The sequence below is a fragment of the Pseudopipra pipra genome, chromosome 7 (genome assembly GCF_036250125.1).
Source record: "Pseudopipra pipra isolate bDixPip1 chromosome 7, bDixPip1.hap1, whole genome shotgun sequence".
Classification (NCBI taxonomy): Eukaryota; Metazoa; Chordata; class Aves; order Passeriformes; family Pipridae; genus Pseudopipra; species Pseudopipra pipra.
The window spans coordinates 29750231-29772153 of record NC_087555.1 but is presented as its reverse complement, the minus strand read 5'-3'; the positions used below and the strand labels follow the sequence as shown (position 1 = coordinate 29772153).

General features: G+C 39.9%; 1 protein-coding gene across 9 annotated transcripts in view; it reads right to left on the bottom strand.

The window, feature by feature from the left end:
* KALRN (kalirin RhoGEF kinase) overlaps window positions 1-21923 on the bottom strand; it is a 507433-nt gene that overhangs the window by 161841 nt on the left and 323669 nt on the right. For 8 of the 9 annotated variants that reach the window (XM_064661424.1, XM_064661428.1, XM_064661425.1 and 5 more), the window contains exons 15-19: window positions 17679-17874; window positions 11693-11859; window positions 6353-6472; window positions 3469-3687; window positions 447-596 (exon numbers count right to left, since the gene is read on the bottom strand). In XM_064661424.1, coding sequence (XP_064517494.1) covers window positions 447-596; window positions 3469-3687; window positions 6353-6472; window positions 11693-11859; window positions 17679-17874 — 852 coding nt within the window. The remainder of the gene's footprint in view (window positions 1-446; window positions 597-3468; window positions 3688-6352; window positions 6473-11692; window positions 11860-17678; window positions 17875-21923) is intronic. The other variant, XM_064661426.1, reaches the window with a different exon arrangement.

Genomic DNA, 21923 nt, shown 5'->3' with positions numbered 1-21923 from the left:
ATCTCTGTCTCTGTCCTAGTGCTGCCTTGCAGAGACACAGTTGCTTCAGTTGTTATTAGTTCTTCAGTTATTGGCTTGGAGGACACAATTTGAAATGCTGGATGGTTTGTATAAGCCAACACCAAAATAATGAGTAATAGCTGTCATTTATAATGCAATTTTGAGAATTCTAACTTCGAACCAGCACAACAAGAAGCATTCTGCAAGTGCAATGCAAATACCACCCAAACAGTCCTGGTGACATCTCTCTGAAATAGGCACTGATGATAATGCTTATTACCCCTGCTATAACAAAGTAAAACTGGCCTGGGATTTATACAGCCAGCCAGTAGCTGAACTGGAATTACACTTCAGAACCTCCTCTCAAACTTACCTGCTCTAACACTGCTCTAACCTGTCTACTTAATGAAGAGTTTTCCTGATTTATTAAAGAACTAAAACAAGACCTTGAGAAAAGCCTCCTTCTGTTCCAGATGTTTGCTGATCAGAGGGATGACATGGTCTATCTCAGCTGCTGGTCCAAGTTTATCTCGACCTCCACACCAGTCTTCATCCCGTCTGTATTCTTGCTCCAAACTCTCTAATACACTGCAGACCTGAAACACATCCAGAGCACAGCAATTCAGTTATCTACAATCTAAACAGGAGGAGCATGTTCAGTAAAAGTCTATGACCAATGACATTTCAAATCTAAATGTTTTGTGCTAATGGGCCAGAGCATGGGGATACCTGGGTATAAAACAGACCCTGGACAGAATGATCTAGCAGTTCTTCTTACCCACAGGGATCTCTACTGTTTGGGATAAAATTTATCTGCTTTAAGGCTGCTGATAAATCATTCTTCTCTTCTAATAGATTATGGGGGGGGGGAGTACAAAGGTTGAATCAAGGCAGAGATCAGTCCAGACCCAGTGGATCCTTCAGGAAACAATCCCTATTATAGAAGAATGCTTTGGATGTGTTTAAATCCTACCTAAGTCAAGAGACTTAGCACATACTTAAAGAAAAACACATGCTTAAATACTTTCCTGAAGCTGGAATTAATTCTGTTTGCCTGCATGGTAGTTGCTCCCTATACAGCTTTTGTAAAGACTGATTGAAACCAATAAATATTAAATTAGTGTCACAGCCTAGGTGGATGCAGATGTTCCACTCTACAGGGCTCACAAATGTATCTTCTATGTTGGTAGAATAGTAGGAATGAGGTAAATAAACCAACACATCCTGGAAATTATGCAGTGGCCTCAGACAAAGCTGAGTCTTTCGTGCTGCGGATCCTGAAAATACTCTCAGTGGCTCGTGGAGGCACTGGAAAAACTGCAGAAGTTTTCCAGAACATTTGGAACTTTCCCCTTCTTTCCCAGAGGGCTCTTTCTACACAGTCCCCTGCTGAGATGACTCAAGATCCAGTCAGTTATTGCTAGGGATCCAGCTAACCATGTTCATCCTTTTTTTGCTTACTCCTGCAACTTTCATAGGAACACAGTTTTAATTCAGATGGCCCCACATGATTAAGAGCACAGTCTGGAGTCCAGCATCACCCATTATTCCAGAGAACATCAAAGTCCATTTTAAAACTGGTGAGTTAAAATGAAATGATCAACTGATCCTGCTGCCAGGCTTGTGCACTATGCATTATGCAAGGACATTATGCATTTGGCAATCTAAAATCATCTTGTTTGGACGCAAACCAGCATTCGCTCTCAAACATTTATTGGAGAGCAAGTACCCCTTGTATTTTTTAGGCATAGAAAAGCATTTGCATTTTACTTCTTGAAAACCTTGACATTCTATTGGACTTTGGTGACTTAATGAAAGTAAATGGACTGCCTAGGATCCACACCTTTCCATAAAGAATCATCTCTGCACGTATAAATATCCTCTCTCTGTTAAGATGATGAGAGAAGTGAATGTAAAGTGGGCTGTCAATGAAGTCAGAGAGAAACTGGGCTATTTGAAAGCCAGGGCTTCACCACTAACATCAAGAACATAATATGCTTGGGGAAGACAGGCGTGAAAAAGTTCAGCTGGATGTGACAGCCTCTCCACCCTTTTAGCTGTTTTTTCTAGATACTCAGAGAATTCAGGATCCAGTAAATCATTCAATCCATTGTCATCCAGTCAGGGAGCAGACCCTTAAGGACTGTAGATCACTTGTGCAGCCCAAGAGAGGATGACAGAGTACTTGCAGCAGTGAGTTCATGAGCATTTAAGGACTGAACGGTCTTTGCTCTAAACATTTGCTGAATAGACACAACTTATGAATGAACTGGTGGGCACTACAGTGTATGTTTGTCTATGACTTGGAAACAGGAAGAGAGACTGAATTGATAAATTACTGGCTATGCATGTTTTGGCCAGGACATTTAACTGTCTAATGCTTTAATGAATCCCTCACTGGTTTTCATTTCTCACAAAGCTCCATCAGCAGTAATTCATTTTGATCTTGAATTCATCAGGGACTGTAAATCTGTTTGAAACTCTTCAGAGCAAAAGACATTCATTATAAGGAATTAATTCATCTTAATCTTAAAAATGCATTAAACAAATGACACCAAAAAGTGGCCCAAGGATCATCAACAGCCTGATGTTAAGGAAAAACAAGTTCTTTCTCTAATAACATATTTAGTTGTGTTAAAAATCTCATCAAGTCCGGTTCTCTAATTGAGGAACTAGCTGTGTGATGATAATGACAACAGAAAATGTCATGGCAATCGCTGCTGCCCTTTGTGTAAAACCACAGGTTCCTGCAATGCCCGTGCTAACACCAACTGCCTGACTGCAGTGAATTATATCAGGCAAGGCTATTCGAGTAGCCACACTGAGGCACTAATTCTCACTGACTACAGTAGAAATGGCACCTGTTTGTGCAAGGGATGAATAATCCCACCATACCAGCAGCCAACTGGAAGGTGTTTTAAAATTCATGAACACCTGGAATGTTAACATACAATGGGTTACTGCTGTAATTATCTGTGTTGCAGGTGGATTTAAGAGAAATCCCTTTGCATATTGGCATCTTTTTCAGCATGGTGGTGTTTAACTACTAGTGAAAACACTGGCTAGTACTGCTCACAAAGTAACAAGCAGTTACTGCAAGCAGTTCGCAAGTAAAAGCAGACTTATATTCCTCAAAATTAAGTTTGATATCATGAGAACTTTAAACAAAAATGGTGGGATTTCAAAAATTATTGCTGTTTGAAAGTGGAAAAAATTAAAAAAAAAACTCCAAAGAAACAACTTCAAGAATTACATTGCTTCACTGAAAATTTTAAGATGAAAGTTATTACAAACCACTTGCTGCTTTTCTTTTGTCCATGTTTTCTTTGTTTGCCATTGTTTGTTTTTTTTCCCCTGGGGGGTTGTGCTTTGTTTGGTTTGTTTTTTTTTGTTACAATACTTGCCAAAGAAAGAATTTAGACTAGTTCAGAAATAGGTCTGCTATGGCCCAGATACAACACTGCTCACCTGCTCAGAGGTTTTATAGAAGGCCACCGAGGCATTGACAAGTTTGAGCCTGTCCTCCATCTTCAGCATCAGCTGCTGCCAGTGCAGGGCCACCTTCTCAGCACACTCTCTGATAGCATCGGCATCGTAATGTCCAGCCTGGAGCAACACTTCGGCTTTCTGCTGGACCTGCAGGGCACTCTGGTGTGTCTTCTGTAAGGAAGTGGCATGAAAGAGGGACTGCGTATGAGGGGAGGAAAGAGAGGTCGTACAGATGTGCCAGATGTATGGTAGAAAGGTGAGGCGAGGCGTGAGCATGGAGATGCGAGAGAGTGAAATATTTTCAGAGTTACCTTCAGTTAACAGTTACTTTCTGCAAAGCATTTTAGTTTCAATTATTCACACATATTTGCAACACAATATTAGAGCTTGGAACACATAAGCACTGCTAAGATGGGTTAGCTCCACTGATCAGCTACTGCTCCTTGGGCAACCTGGGGTGGGGTTCTTGGTGGGTCCATTTTGTCATCCCAGAGCAGGCAGCTGTTGTGCTGAGCTCTCACCCAGCCTCAGTGCTGATTGCATGCCACACAATCTGCAGATCCAAAAGTGAACCCTAACGAGGAGTTGGCAAACTATGGGCCTAATCACCTTAATTTGACTGTTGCCAGGCAATTTACCTGGCAGCAGCAGCTTTACTCGTGTGTGTAATTGTCCTGTCCACAGGATACAAAACATCTATCCCAGATGATATGGAGATGTCTTACTAAGGTGCATGAACTACATCACGAAGATACATTTCTGAAAGTCAGTTCACTCACATTAGAGACTAGACCGTGCTACCTTTAAGGTCAGAACTGGGGAGGGTCAAACCATTTTCTCCACCGTTCCCCAATTTATTCAGTGGTCACTTTACAGGTAGGACTGAATTCCTGACTGCCCTATTCCCCAGCCTGTACCAGCTCCTCTCAGAATTACCAAGTGGTGGCTACACTTCCCTCTGTGGCCTGCTGAAAGTAAAATAGCCCCAGTCTCTTCAAAGCCTCTTGAGTAACTGTGTTCAGACATAGCTTAGTCCAGTATTCGATTTTAATCTTCTGAACAGAAGCTCTAAAATCTCTCAAAGACTCCTCTGTGCTACATCCCATTTGTAACTGCCACTGACAAATTCTCATGTGATACTTTTATGATCTAGTCCTTGAACCTGGAAAGAAGCTTGAAATCATCTAGTAATACACTGATGAATACTGCAATGTAGAGAAAGCTATTAGCAAAAAGTAAGCATTAATACTTGGCAGAAACACTTAGGAAGATGTTCAAGAACAACTGGTTAAATTTAATATCCAGCTGCTTTACTGATGTTAGAATTGTAATACTTGTTTTAAACAGACTTTAAAGGGTTTCAACTGAAAATCAATTCCACATCTAGAATGCCTTTAGAGAATGGCCTACCCTGTGTGCTTTGCTGATCTCTTCCCCATGTTGAGCTTTAAACATTTTAAATATTTAATCTAGTGTTTTCTCCCTTCGAAAACTTATTTTCCCCTTACTGTGGTGTAACCCTCTTCTCCCTCTGTGATTTGCATTTACCACCAAGTACAAGCACTTCCCCGATGGCAGCAAGCTGTGATAACTCAGCCAGTGGGTGTCTTGTTCCCCGCTGCTGTCTGGTGGTGGCTGCCAATATGTGGTCAGCACAGCTTGGTACCAGCCAGCTCACACAGAATTGACAGAAAACTTCTTCCTTTTCCTTTAGGAGCTGCAGCAGCTACTCTTTCCTTACTGTGAGTGGAGCTGGATCCAAATAGATCATTAGCTAAGATTTAAACTCTATACTTACTAGCAACACTAGGATGTATATTGACTTATTCCAAGTTTACCAGGAGACATTCTCCCCTCCTTCTTCCCCCTGCCCCCCTTACAGAGTCAGGCATCTCTTCGAATTTCCATAGTTTCCTAGTTTAAAGTTTGGCTTAATTTTCAAATATATAGGGATTCTGCAGCTTGTTCTTTGCTCGGTAAGTAGCTAACAATTAACATAATTTGGGAAGCACATACACCTTGTTAAACAGGAATGGGAGAAAGCAATGGAACCTCTTTCTAGCAGCTGAAGTGAGCACACCCTGTGAGTGTAGGGTTTATTTGTACTGACAGAGATACATGAAGTACTGAACTTAACTATAAATCTTGTAGTGCCCTACTCAGGGGAGTCAGCCCTCCACTACTTTCTCATTCAAAGGAAAGCAGCTCAAATTAGGTGTTATTCCTCCTGCCAAGTCCTGGCCCTGTAAGTGAGGCAAATGGCTTGGCTCACAACCAGTTTTCAAGGGCCAGGTCAAAGATGTGTTGTTACTCCAGAGCAAGAAGGGGCAAAAGCAGTTTAGCAGGCAATTCTGAAAAATTGCCTCTCTTGCCTCTTTGTCAAACTTATTTGAGGATGAGAGTTTGAATGAGTTTCTCTTCTGCTGTCCACAAAAGGAGAGCTGAATGAAAAAGATCTAGTGTGAGAGCATTATCCAGTAACAAAGATATTCATAAATGAATGCTGTGAAATGACCTGCAAACTGTGGATGTGGGAAGAAACTGACTTCACAAACTTTTCCCATTTCAGATCACTTTGTGAATTTTAATGTTATTTTGTTATCAAAGAAATTACCAGGAGATGTGTGAGTGTTATTTTCATGAATGGAAAGGCTGGTATCTGACAGCAGAAAAATTAGCTGCAGGTTATAAATAATTATTTCACTATTAGCCTCTGGCTACATTATCAGTTTGATATAAGTTCATTTTCTAAAGTTTTTATTCCTCCCCTTCCTTCAAGCAAGCAATGATCGATGCTCAAGAGATAACCTTTTGTATGATGTTCACCTGGGAAGGAGAAACAAAGTTAACTCCTTGGTGTTACCTCTATGGCCAGCTGAAACTGCTCATGCTCTCGCTGGAGCTGCTCAGCTTCAGAGAGGGAGCTCGCGTTGACAAGGCTTGCATTCAACATTGATTCCCCATTCCTGATCCAGCCAAGCACCTGTAAAGAAAGGATATGCTTATGGAAAGGCTGCTTCAGTACTAAGGTTTATGTAGTCACAGATCAGAAAATGCTTCAGGCTGGGTGAACAACCATGTGTTTTGCCCACTGTGGTCTCATGTTGAATCTAGGAGCAGAAAGAAATCCTAGGATAAGAATGACCTACGTTTTTACATGGCAAAGATCTTACTGAAGAAGTTATTGCCTGAAGAATTAAACTTCTAAAGTATTTACATGGATATTTAGATAGCAAAGGGTACTCATACTCATTTCCAGGTTTGATCACAAAAGTGAATGTTCCCCTCAAATACCTCACAGCAAAACCACAAATCATAATGAGGGAGATTTGAATTTAACAAAGATCTCTCTTTTTCAAATTTCCAACTGGTATCATAGATGTTGCAACACCTTTCTGCTCCCCTTGTCTGTATTTCTTTTACACAAAAGTCAGAGCTTAGGGGTGAGGATGAAGAAGGCACAGATGGTTTCATCTAGCATAGAGTTAATATGCAGTTGGAGTTCCACCTGCACGCAGAGCTAGGAATAAATATCAGGTCCTGCATTTTGTATTTAATCAAGAGGCTTTACTTCAGAGATGTTCAGATTATTTGTAGACATGCAAACCATGCTGTAATGACTGCAGAATCAAATCCTAAATATACATAATTAATCTATCAAGCTTGTACTCACACATTTAAGCAGCAGCATTTTCTGCCATTTTAAGATACATGTTTGAGAAATTAGCACCCAGAACACATGTGCAAGTTCTTTTCTGTGTTGTCTCAAAGCTTATTTTCTACCTGTGTAGGTGTAAAATTATTCCAGTAAAGCCAGAAAGTTGCTGAATCCAATTCATGGGTGCACAGGAAATCCTGACTGCTCAGTCACTGCCCTAAATATAGCTCATGATTTACAAAGTTCCAAAATTGACTTTGCTGCAGTATTCTACATAGTAATTTCCCTTTTGTGCTATCATTTTCACCAAGCGATCCATTAAATTGCCTGAAAGAAATACAAACTTTCTGTTACTTTGTTTTTGTATCCCTACATCATGTATCACCCTAGTTATAGCCATTCAATTCCCTGTAGGGTAGAAAAATGAGTTTTCCCTAGGAGAAAGAAAGGGGAGCCATCTACACATGTAGCTGACCCCAATTTGTAGAAAATTACATTCTGCTCAGTACAACAGTGTGGTAGATTTCATTTGTCAGCTTTCTTTCTTTCATCATCAGGTGTAATTGTTCCTGTGGGAAGTGCCACAAAGATTTACAGGAAAAGAAATCGAGTTATCATAGGACAATTATACTGGCTGGTATTTTCTATAATCCATCAGACTAGAAACCTACATTATTATCAACTACGTGGTACCAAACACTGAAATTAATCAAAGGATCACTGTACCTGGGAAAGACTTGAAGTGAGGACATGATAATGCAAGACATGCTTTCACATTTTACACACCACAATACATCCTGACTTGGACAATTTAGAGTGTAGAAAATACTATCTATGCTAAAAATATAGCATTTACACCTCTGTATCTGGTTTACAAGACCTGCTCACAAGCTGACTCCTACTCATAAAGTGTTTAATACCTTGTCATTAAAATATGTAGGGAAGCTGCTAATACAGAACCAAGACCCTTCTATGATCATTTCCTATATTAACAGATTCACCATATCTGGCAACATGCTGTTGGGTCGACAGAAAAAGATGGCTTTAAACAGACATTTCCTACAAATTACGGATTTTATCAGCTTTGTAGAAGCACTGATTAAATAATTCTGTGGTTAAATAAATCTCCAAAGACTCTCTTAAAATGCCTAACTTTTTTTTTTTTTTTAATAGCAGAGAAGCAGAAATACTTTTACAGCATCTTATATAACAGCCACTTGACACTGGAGAACAGTTTCTCTGCAAGGAATGGGTTATTTACAGGGCAGCCACCACAGTTCTGAAACAACTCCCACTTTTGACTCCAATTTGTTTTAAAGAGGCTACACTCCTGTACAACACCTTATCTTTAATTAAATAATAGAACCAAATTCTTCTAAAATTCATAATTTCTCCCTTGAAACTTTGCCATCTTCACTGAGCACAGAAGCAGATTCTCCAGGAAAAATAAACATTGAGGCACCCTTTGTGCAGCCATTCTTAAGGAATGAGAGCTCTGTATCACGTAGAACTTTTGTCTACTGTTTAGTTTAGTCCAAATGCCTTCCTTCATGTTTCTAAAAGAGACTTAAGGCCTTGCAATGGATACCTGTCAAGTTGTATGGGAAAAGATTTTTAAGTTTAAATGATAAAACAATGTAAGTGAATCTTTTACATCTCCAGACCCTTTACAGCTTCTTTGACAGGACTGTACCACACAGACACAGCCATCAGCAAGGACAACCTCTGGAAATTTTAGCCATGTTCAAAACTGCATCAGGTTTCCAGGAGCTATTTGATGTTAGATTAGGAAAAAACAAATATATTCAGTGTCTCTCAAATGACTACTTCCCATCATCCTTTGGGCATATACATATGGAAGCAAATCTAATGCCAAACAGCAAAAGTAGATGGATAACAGGCACATCAAAAGGATTAAATATTCTTCAAAACAACCTCAAAAGCAAGTGTAGTGGGGCACTGTGAGGATATCTTGAAGAAAATTAGGTCAAGTTCAACACTTATCAAGAAAAAAAAAAAACCAAACCATACAAAGATAAAATAAGGGGATAGGGAAGCCAAACAGCTGCAGGCGCAGCATTAGAGTTTGTTTTCTTTAAACTGATCTCCACAAATCTATTCTGCTATTACTTTTATGTAAGCAGTCCAACCTCTGTAGTTTCTGTCAGAAATGAGTAGGATCCAAATGAGGGAAATCAGGCTTGGGCAGGATCTTCCTTAATAACAAAGAGTTTGTGAATTACTGATCTTTACTATTTCCACTCTAAAGCAGTTCACAGAACATCTAATTTGGAATCGTTCTGCTTTAATGGTCCCAAACTTCAGTTCATTGTCTTGGCATTCAAACCCTTGGCGCATATGATATAAAGCAGAAATCTCTGGTAAATGAAACTTAAATAGATAGAGACAGTTAAAAGACTTTTTATTTCCATGAGCCATTATATCAAAATGCAAACACATGTACATGTAGCAGCCTTGACCAATTTTACTGTGTCAGCAGAACTTAACACAGCTACAGTAGGTGTCTTGCAGCAACCACATCTCACCCCACTCACAAGAGCAAGAGCAATTTAGTAATGAGATCATCCATCGTCTCAGATGCACTAAAATTAAAGTGAAGGAAGCCTGGACCAGATTGGAAATGAACTACAAGCCAAAATCAATATATTTCCCAATCCCACTAAATGGTTGGGAATATGACTCATCTACAGGAAACCAAATAGATAGGACACAGAAATATTGTAACTGGCCTCTTCCTAAGGGAAACTGTAGCTGTGGTAATTTATAGGTTAACAAGCAAAGGAGCCCTTAGTATTCAGCTGAACAAATAAAATGTTTTCACTATTGGTTTGCCGAAAGGTCACTTAGTAACGAGAGCTCACATGGTCCCAAGCTCCATCAAGGAAATACTAATTAAAGACAGCTGTTCTCTCACAGTATTAGATAGCTCAGTCCTATAACTACTTCCTTTGGGTAGTTTTTGGGTTGTAAAATACTTAAGGCCCGGCAGATACTTGATAATAAGGTAGGTGACATGAAGTACCTGCAGAAAGTGCTGCACTGTCACTGTATGGCTCCAGGAGCAGCCACAGGCCTGACCCACTGCACTTCATCCTGGGCAAGTGGGCAACCTGCATCTTTAGCATTTCTACTACAGGTATAACCTCCTGTTTTCTGTCATAAAATGTCTCTACTCGATCATAAATCTATCACACAAAACTCCAAGCTTAGCTAAGCTCTGTGTAAGAAACTTGGGGAACCTATGGAAAAAAAAAGGATACAATTCATAATCATATTACAGTGGTGATTATAAATATCACAGAGTCTCTCTTTTTTTCCAGAAGAAAGCCAAAGCACTCTACAGAGCTCTAGAACTTCATGAGGAGTTCATCTTCAATAATCACAAATGCAAAATGACTACATTTAAAAATAAAAACTTAGGATAGTTTTATGCTACTTTTAGGTTTTAGGTAGGGTTGCAAAATATTCACATCATAACAGACTTTGAAAGAAAATGTATGCACTAGTGTAGGTGCTCCAGCTTCTAGCTTGAGTGTTGTCTGAGAATTAAGGATTTTTGTCCAGTGATGATGAAACAATTCAGGTAAAGTATCACTTGGCTATTCCCTCTTCAAAAGTGAATATTTATGATCATACGTACTAAGGATTCAGCATACATATATACATATGTATGAATATATATATGTATACATATGTAGTAAACAAATAAGCAAATCTTTTCAATGAACACCTTGTAGTATTTGGGCACCTCTCCCACCCCCTCAGCCACTTGTACAGGTAAAATAGAAACCTCAATATTCCAGGTGTCTGAAAAGATGTTCTTGGTTCTCCTAATGAAACCAAGACCATTCCTTTGAAATTCAGACATACACTGCAGTGTGAAGCCACCTATGGGTTAGGACCAGGAAGTGGAGTGTCACCCTGTGCAGCAAAGGAAAACAAAGAAACATGAGGCATCCAAATTAAATATTAGGGAAAAGCAATGGAGGCAGAACATGACTGCCTACACTAGGATGAAAACTGAAAGAAAGGCAATGTAACAATACTGAGATGTCTAAACAAGACCTTGGATCTAAAGACCACAGCCAGAATTTTTTGAATCACCAGAAGATGTTAAAGATTCCTGCAGGTCAACAGTTGTATAGCAATAAGTGAAAAGGTGAAACTACTATAATTTCATAGTTAGACCTCGCAGCTCAGTTTCCTTTGCTTTGGGCCAATTCTCCACCTCAGCTTAAGTCTGAGTCCCAAATCAAATAATTATATTCTCAGAACACTTGGAGTTTGATGCATTTTCTCCAGTTGAGAAGTTATTGGGTCAGATATCAGCAGACTCCTAATATCTATTCATGCAGCCAAAGGGCCATTCTGTAGCCTGTCAGCAAATCAAGTATTGTTAAGCAAAGAGGGATTAAGATTGTCCTCCTAAAGGTATGCTGCTTGGCAAAAGCTGGTTTAGCAGTTGCACGTATGTAATGGCTGAAAATCCATTTAAACTCCTTATGGGTGGTTAAAAGCTCTCACCTGCTTGACTTCAGCCTGTAGGTGCCGGAGCTGTAGGCACTGCTCTAACCTCTTGTGAGTTTGGTCAGCATTAAGCTCCAGCTCATGCTGTTTCTCATGAAGGAATTCCAGCAGTTCTTGAACCTGTGTTGCAAGATCAATGTCTTTTTCACAGATCAGCTCAATACCTGTAACATGCAGAGAGAGAGATATCACTGAAATTTCAATTTTGCATAAATGTGAATTTCAAAATTTTTTGCCATCTAACACATTGATTTGCAACTATCTGAGTAATTATTTCTCATTAAATTTTCTCACACGTAATATTTGGCTTTCTCAGTTTCCTACTCTGCCTCACTACATTTTTCCACAAAGTAGTGTTTCTCTGGTGATCATTGCTCATCTTGCCCATCAGCATCTGGCCAGTAGGACATGATTTAGACAGAGTCTTTCTCAGAAACTTCCATGAACATCAAATTTATAAAAAAGACAGAAAAAAACTCCCTTTATTACAGTAATTCATTAACTTACACTTTAGAAATGTATGTTGAAAAAAACCTTAAAAGAGAAAAGAGATGAAGATGAAAATACAAAAGTGAAATACAGGAAGTAAACTCTAGTCACCAGATCTACAGTAGTATTACAAGTACAGAGATCTCCACAGCCCAAACTTTTTCTCCATCTGGACACAGAGGATCATTAAAAATGAATTAGTTCAAACCATCCTATAGTTCAGAATTATTCCACAGACTGGCTTTTGTCCAGTCGTAACATATCAGAGAGAAAAGGTGGACAGGTACCACATTCCCTGTCCCTTGCATCCTGCATGAGATTGATAATCCCCTGGTCTCATTTCACAGCTGGCCCTGACTTGATCAGGAGATTGAAAGAGGGACCTTTTGAGGCCCTTCCTACCTCCTGAATTTTCTTATGACACTTTGAGCCTTGTGTATAGTCATTACAAGAAATACAACACAGAGCTTCACACCTTCCTTCTCGCTTACACCCATGCAATAACATTGCTGGGTATGTTACCAGTGCAATTGGGGAAGTCTGGCCGGGAGGAAATATGATGTCATCCCATGTTACTGTAATCCCTGTGACTATAAACTAATAAAGACCCAACTCTTCCCTCACTGAGGTCTATTGGAATTTTGCCATTGGCCTCAATGCAGGAAGGATCAGGAACCTAATATAAAAATAATCTAATTGCAGTAATGCTGAGAAAACACTGCACTTTTCTCCAAAGCCATTTGATTTCATGGAATAATATAAGAAATGTGTTAATTAGAAGCTGCTGAAATAAAAACTTGGACACTTTAAAAAACCCATTTAGAAAGTTGTATTGGCCTCCTCCTTTATCCTCCTCAGAGACTCATGACTTTCCTTCTCTCTCACAACCATATCTACAGAGGACAGTGTGCAAAATAAACATGACCTTATTACTAACCCTATCCCCTTTTTCTGGTTTCTGGTTTTATCAGAAAAAGCACATGGGAATGCAAATGATTGGCTTATTCCCTTTCCCAGCCAAAACAAAACAGTTCCTTCATTACCAAATAAAGTGGAATGGCCCCTGGCTTCCCATTTAAAACTGGAAATTTAATATGTGTTTCTATTCTTGGGAGTGAAGTTCCTTTCAATTGCCAGACACCAGGCATTGTTGCTACAATTAGCCTGCATATGGTTCTGTATCCTCAGGACATGACGGCTTTTTGTATGCTTGACTTCACTACACCTATTGGATATTAAATGCACGGTTTTCCTTCGTGCACACTCAGCTGGTCTGGTTCTGATTGTGCTAACTCATCAGCAGCAACCAGTGAACTGCCTGGGATGCTATCCAAGGGCAGCCTGCGCTCCCCATGATGAATGATCTGCCCTTTCCTGCTTGTCATATGTCATGCAGATTTATTCTACAGTGCCAGCACATGCGGTGAGAACGCTTATTCTTCTCAAGAATTGGTTTGCAAGATAGAAAGCTTTGTTTCCTGAATAATTTCATACATATTATCTTTACATTGTGCTTTGACAGCTCGAAAAGCACAGGTGACTTTCTGATAAACCAAACGTGGTTGCCATTTTCTTCTGATATATCAAACAGTGCAGCAGATGTCAAGGGAACGATATTGAATTGAAAATATTTTTTAAAAAATACTACAGAAAAGAGTACTGAGCCACACTAACTGGCATCCTACAAAACATGCATTAGTGACACCTGAACTGTTCGCAATGTGAGGTACAATTCAGTCTGAGGAAAGCTTTTTGACCTGTAAAAAACTGTTTTGAAACAGCTTTGAATCTGCTTCAGGCTGAAATATTAGAAGCCTGCGATAGCAGTTTATATTCTCTTCTTTGCAATATAAACTGTAGTTATAACTAACTATAAAGGACATCACAAACAAAATGTAATAGGTTTCCACTTCCCTTTTAAGCAATGCAACGCTGGGAGAAAAGGTGAACAATGTTAACTTGATGACCAGGAACCAAAACAGCTTTGAATTTTCCACATATCAGGTTGGGACTGAATAAATGTCCCCAACTTCAGCTTTACAGTGTTTCAGGCTTGACTTAGACAAATTGCTTCTAAGATATAAAAAGGGAGCTCTGTAAACCATGAGAGACTCCCAGCTGTAGGGCTCATTATGACAATGATGCTGACAATGCAAATGGACTTTAATAATCAAATAAATTTGTATAATCAATTAACCAGCTATTGCCTTTTGCAATCGGATATGTCTATCTCGTATTGGCCTCATAAGCCACCAGTGTGCTTGTAACAAACGTGGATAGAGCCTTCCTAAATCTTCGTTCGTGAAGCCTAGCCATGATATGATATGATAACCAGCTATTAGAGAGTAACTCTCTTAATTCCTAGAATGAGAATTACTAAGTTGCATATGCAAAAAAAATTACATGACTGTGTCATCACCGCAGCTTGGACCAAAGTGCTAAATCACTACTAAAATATTATCCTAAACTTTCCATGGGAAATGGATTTCTCAGAAATGTCCAAGCTGTCACTTTTGAAAATGCCAGGACCCTTCAACATATAAAGTTAGGCACCCAAAAAAATCAATATCCATTTTTGAGAATATTTACCCACATATTTAGCTTTGCTATCAGCAGCAGAGAGCTACAATCAAACTGGAAAAATAGCAGATAGGTTTGTTGAAATAAAAAGAGCTGGCTCATTCAAAAGTCCAGTCTTGGTTAAGAATACTGTTATAATAGTCTCTAAATGCAAATAAGTTTAGTTAAAGACACAGATTTTAGTGAGATATGAAGACAATTTGCAAGTACTGCTAAATTTCAGAAAACACAACCTGACTTCCAGATCTTAGATATTCCCTAATAAAAACAAACATTTCTTTGAAAAATAATTATTCTGCTGGTGAAAACAGGCTAATCCAAAGCAGGCTCACTCACATGCACTGGAATAGTGGATGGAATCACAGGAATATAACCCTGAGCTGTATGGAACTTAGGAAATACAGGACTTGTGCCGATGCCTGATGTGCACAGATGCCCTCAATATCCACACAGAGTCTGAACCTTTGGATTTATTGCAACAACATGAGCATGTTCACAGGGATTTCCACACACTCCACAGCCCTGTAAGAATCACTGCTTCAAGTCTGCATTGGACATGCAAAAATTGTGGGCAAACGTCCAAAACCTTTATTTTCTACCTCCACGAGACTTCTGAGAAAAAAAAGGCATCATGCATGGAAACACCTGGATGTGATTTTATCTGACAGACTTGCTGGCTTAAAGACCTCCAAGCCAAATGACAGAGTGATCAAAACTGAATCAGTTTCCTGTGTGACATGTTAAAAAGAATAAAGCTCAAAGAGATTTATAGGGAAAGGAAGAAACTTGGTCAATTAAGGGTGACTTGGTTAGGTAGAATGGCTCTGGAAAATCACATTTTTTCTGGCTTTATCTTCTATAGCTACAGCTGAGTTTTGATGGTAGCAATGGTGACAGTGTACAATAGGAAGCAGCAAGAGCAGCTGATTTCCCAGGACTCCTGCAAGTTTGCAGCTCCGGCAGTTAAGAACAATCATCCCTTACCTTATACACTGAATGACTGTGATAAAGGATTCAGAAAGAGGGAGTAAAATCAAACCACTTTTTTTATGAAGTATAACTGTCCTTTATTGAAGTAAGAAACAGTAGGCTCCCACATACCATCTCTCTCCCTTATTTTGCCATTCTCCCAGCATTTAGCATTCCATGCATGGCAGACATTACCATTATCTTTGATTAACTACAGTTACGCTACTTCCTATGGGGCTTCTGCTTCCTTGCCTTTGGGAGCAGTGGATTTTTATTGGGTAGGCTTCATAGAAAGTGATCTTAGATAATCTTACAAAAACATTTTACAAGTCACTTCATTTAGTTTCTAATCTTTTGTCTACAATCCAAAAGAATTTGTTTCTAACTTCTTGAAAGACACAGAATTTACTTATTTTCTATTTTCTAAAAAATCTGTCACTGAAACTTCTGGCTTTGTTGTGGATCATATTCTTTACCTCCCACAGATTCTTACTTATATGACTCTTCCACGATTAAAAACAAACAATCAAAAAAGCACAAGCATCTGAACCAATCTATTAGAACAAGTTTTCTGTCCTAGAAAGCAAGGAAGCTGAAGCACAGGGCCAGACATCGTGTGGGCAGATCTCAGAGAAGCTCACACACACGGTTCACACAAAGCACCGGATTGTCTCGTTCACAACATACTCTTGTAGCAGTCCTTAAGCCTCTGCTGAGTTCAGCTTGCCAAATCAGGCTGAGTACTGCCAGATTTTTTTAAATGTAGGTGCCTAGAGGTAAAATGTTTGCCAAAGAATAAAAACTTCTTATTTCAAAAGTGCAGATTGAGAGGGAAAGAACTGCTCTTGCTTTGCACTCTTTCCAGACATTTAAGAAGGTTAAAGCACTTCACAAGTAACATTCGCTTCTGGGCTTTACGCAGTGATTAATCTGAATTATGATATTCCTTTTCCAAATGCAAAATGCAAGGATACAAAAATCCTGCATATGATGTATTAGAAAATAGGATCCTACTGCTGAAAAGCAGAGTAAAAGTATCAGACAGACTCCCTATCAAAATGAATCAAGTCTTTCATTTAAGAGCACATACCAAAGGGGGTTTTTTTAACATCCAAGTTGCTACCTTTAAATTTCAAGTGCACTCTGAAAAGGAAAATTCCAGTATGGTTTATCATGTTCCCTTTTTATACAAAATAATTCCAGGTAGAACTGGCTGGAAACAAGAGTTCCATTTCATGACTGCTTTCAAGGCTCTTATATTTGGATTCTTTCCTAGAGGACTCTTGCAAAACTAGTTTCTTTCTCTCCCTCACTCCTGTCTCTCTTTCTGTTGGGCATGTCTGCACCCTGAAATGTGGCACAGGGAACAGGTACTCAGGTCTGTGGAGAAGGAAGCCAGCACATCTGGTCAGTCAATAAAGTCCAGTTGCAGGAAGTTTAACAAGCTTAGGAGTCTAGAACAACTAGACTTCATCCAGACCTGAGGTCTGACTGCCCAGCTCAAGGATCTGTAACTCGTGACTCTGCAGTGCTTGTTTCTGAGCCGGTGCAACGACAAAGACCTACCACAGCATGTTATCTCACCCTCCCCTCTCCATCCACTTTGGAGTCAATCACAAACTCCATCCTGCAGTTGTGAAAATTTCTGAATGAAACTTGAAATTTAGCTTCATTTCCTCCATGAGTTTCAGTCTCAAAGAAGCAGCAGTTAACATAAAATCCTGAATCCAATAATTACCAAAACTTTTGAAACAATTCCGGTGTGGAGAAACAGGTATTGCTCATAGTTATGTTAAAAGCTGATGTATTTAATATGTATTGGGCTATTTTCGTTTGAAACATATTTTGTGGGAGTTGGGGTTTTTTCTTGTTTTTGCTTTGGGTGTGTTTTTTGGGATTTTTTTCCCCCCCCCATGTAAAATAGAGATCAAATTGTCCTGCTCACCTGAAGCCTGGACCTCCATGATGTACTGGTGTAAATCTTGCCCTTGCTGGATGACTTCAAAGGTCATATTGTTCATGGCCAACTTGCGCTCAGTGTGACGCTGCAGTCGCTGCTCAGCCAGAGTGAGGTCTTCAGTATTGAAATCATTCATTTGCCTCAGCAGATCTTCATTCCAGGCATCTAACTCTGCTGTAACCTTCATGGGCAGAAGACAGACACCTTATTCACTCAAGATCAATGAAATATCTTGAACTGTGTTTGGATCAGAAAGTACTTCACATTTCGACTCTGATCCAGAAACATTCAAACTGCAGCCTCAGTACACTCCAGATCCTGCCCACTTAATGGTCACACTTCACGTTTTTCTTAAGACAGGATCCATAACACGATTATCAGCCCAACAAGAATTTGGACACCTCCTCTTTCCCTTATACTTTTCAAAGGGCACGGGAAGAGAAGACCCACTATATTTGCATGGATGGTAGAGAGAATGTTTCTGAATAAATTAAAATTTAAATTAAAAAAAAATGCTTGCATAATTGCAAACCACATAATCTCCAAATGGCCTGAATGTTTCTACAAACATTTTGCAACACGCTATTTGTTACATATCACAGATGTAACACACAACACAGAAGCATCACACTCAAGAGCCAGGAGATCCACCAGTAAATTCAGGAATGGTACCTGGCTGTAACCAAAGACCTATATAAGCTACCAATAACTCATGGGAACATGTAAAATCTTCTGATGCTTTCTCTGCTTCCTAATTGAGACACAAAGTCTGATAATTTTAGCAGTCCATTTATTGTACTTTCTGTTTTACCTCTTAGTCCACAAGCAGCCAATCGGTATCAAAGTCCTTCTCCCTTTTTGCCTCTACAGTTAAAGCAAGATTCAGCAGCCAGCCAAACATCAGTCTCACCTCAACCTAGATTCTGCTACTGCAGGCTAAAAAGAGGGAATATGCTAGTGACTATGAATGAGAGATGGGGGAAAAGAGAAATAGGAATTACATCAAGCACATAGGTACTGTGCAGAATACAATTTTTAAAAGCATTTAAAATTATTAAATAAATGCCTCAATTTTGATTAATAGGTTGATTCCTCATGCCTAGTTTTAACTCTTCTGAATCTAGCTATCTACATTCCCAATTGTGCATTATGATGCAGTGAAAAGTTCTGTTTCTCACTTAAAATGCTCTTCAGTGCCTGTGTGCAGTGAGACGCTTAACTTCCTAAGTAGCCAAGACTCAAAAATTTCCACTCAGTTTTCCTTTCCAGAAAACATACATTATATCCAACACAGGTTTAGGAAGATAAACCAAATAGACCAGTTCTCAGCCTTTCTCATGTTAGAATGGACAGTAGTACAGTTTTGTATTAGGAGTAAAAAAAACCAGGTTTTATGCTCTTTGTTTTTGAGAGAAGCAGAAAAGCAGACTCAATCAAGAACCTGGGACCTCAGCTGCAGGGTGAAAGGCAGAGCATGGGTATCCTGAGGGGCTTCTATTTTTCTTGAGCTTGTTCTTTTGCCCATTCCACTCAATTACCTTTAAATAATAGCTATCTCTACACTGTCTTTGGCCCCATTCCTGATTCCAGCAGCCTCTGATTCATTCACATATCACAGCTGGAGTCCCCGGACAGCGGAGACTTACTGGCAGATTTAACAGTTATGAAGAAATCTTCTGGAGAAGAGTTTTACTAGATACATTTGCACTTAGAGACAAATGCTCAGCTAACAGCAATCAGAACTGAGGTGATCTTGACCTCGTTTCAAACTACAAACAGCAGAATGAATTTAGAATGAGAGCAGGTTCCTACAGTCATGACAGTAACACTTAAAGTTCAATGCAAAGCCCTTTCTGTTCTTTCTAATGGAAAAGCATGTGACACAAGTGAATCAGAACTTTATTTGTTATGAGCTGTTAAAAATATTGTCTGTTTGAATTCACTGCATGGATTGTCAGGCTGCTAACATATAATTATTTGAAATTTTGCAAGGATTCACAAAGTACTTCCCAATTTCCTGTGACAGTCATATATGTACACTCAAGACATCTAAAACCATTTATAAGTGACAGTAACAGAAAAGATTAAAACAATCAAATAATGTGTTACACGAGTTTGCTCTGAGAGTCATGACTTTATGATTGAGAGTTTCTGAACAAAACAAAATCTCTCCATCCCATTTACTTCTATGGACATCAAATCCAGGACAGAAAAATGCAAATCTTTTGTAGGGTTGAACTGTCAGGGGAGTTAATGACGGACGTAAGAAGGAATCAGCAGAAGTTTGACAAGTATGCTGAGATCCAGTACTTCCTGGGTAAACCTCTCCGCTGTGGTGCTGTTTTTCTTAGTAACTCATCCACTTGGCTGTGGAAGGGACACTGATCAACATTGCTCTTATCATTAAATCTACAATCATTGCCATTGAGCATGGGGAGATGGCTGTTCCTGACTGCACTGGTTTTTGTCCCTCAGGCCTGTGTCCAAGACATGTCTGTAGCAGAGAAGCACCTACAAACACTCAGGAGAAGGTTTGCTCCCAGGAAACCAGTGCTGCTCATCCTCGTGACGGCAAGCAGCTCCCACCAGGCTCTGCACACAGAAGGAGATGCTCCTGAAGGACTACCTGTCCCTTGTAGATAGTGGAGCAAAGAGGGGTTTTGCTCCATTATCAACACTTCCCAGATCAAATGAGTGGTTCCAAATAAAGAGGGAAGGACAGTACAGGCAGTGATGACACAAGCTGATAAATTATGCGAGATGGAAGGCCAGCCCATGGTGCTCCGTGTTACATTGTCAGGACTGGGAACAGAGGCTAAGCCTGCACCTGAGCGGCTCTGGACGGTTGGACAGGTCCAGCAGGGTTTGCTGCCCCAGTGCCAGCCCTACTAGGGCCAAGAGCACAGCCACCAGTGGAGGTTAGAAGTAAGGAAGGAGGGAAGTAGCCTTTGAGTGGGGGCTGATGAAGGAGTGCCAATCATCCCATGTGCTGGGTTAGGGGAAGAGAGGAAGGGATCAGGCACAGCAAGAGGTGGAACATCACTGAATCTCTCAGGCTAAGCATGTACAGGAAGGCTGGGTACATTGCTCTGAGTAACAGACTAACAGATGGCTAGAAGGGAATCTAAAGCACACTCAGGCAAGAAGCAATACCAGAGCTGTGATAACAACACAGGTTTCCTGAATCCCAATCTGGTGCCCTATCCCACAGACCATGCTGCTTTGCATATCTCATTAAGACATTTCCTTTTCTGTCTGTACAGCCAATGCCTCAAAATCCCAGCATTTTCTGTACTTCAAACTGGACCATTTGGAAATATTCCCAGAGTGTGAATTTACTGGTTTGACTTGGGTATAGGGAAAATGATTTGTTTTTCTTCAGGAAGGAGCTGTAATTAGGCAGCTCTGTTAACTACAGATGTATATTTTTCAAGTCTAAAAAATGGATGCTTTCACAGATTGGTCAGGCCTTGATATCTATGATAAAATTTGGACTGCATCAAACAAAAGTGTCCTGAGCTGTGGTAAGACTGCACTGAGCCTGTGTCAGAATTATTTCATAAATGAAGCTCACTTGGCCATGAACTTGACACAGAAGAATGGCTGATCAGAGTTTACTCTGATTATCTGCTAGATTTTTGGTGGCAGGAACTGACAGCACTTATGTTTACTCACTTTACTTCCCAGTGTTTGTGATCCTAAATAGACCTCAGCAACCCCACATGCCGTGAGAGAAGAGAAGCCCTGATGTAATAGAAGTCCTGAGCTCTGCTCTGCTCTGGCTTGAGAAAGAAATTGTACCAAAGCAGAAGGGTCACATGTACAGCAACAGCAGCAGTGCACAGGTCTACACTAGTACAAGCAGCAGACTTATCCCCCCGTTCCCACACTGTTCCAAGGAAAGCTGCACACATATCAGTCACACTTCATCTGATTCCTTGGAAGAAGCCACGCTCCTTCTTTGTGGGTCATATAAGCTTGGGGCCAAGAAACAGGCCTTCCTTACTAAAGGAAAGTAAAATGACCCGAGAATACAAATGAAAGACATGACAAAGCAGTTGATTACAATGAGCCTAGGAAGCACATTTCTTCCTTCTTCACCTGAAACAGATGCTCCTGCTGCAATGATAATGGGAGGAGCAATTTTGGTAGTGAATCCAATCTAGTGTTGAGTTACCTGAGATATCCTTATCAGGGAAATGGAGGAAGCAGGTGAGCAAATACTGGTTT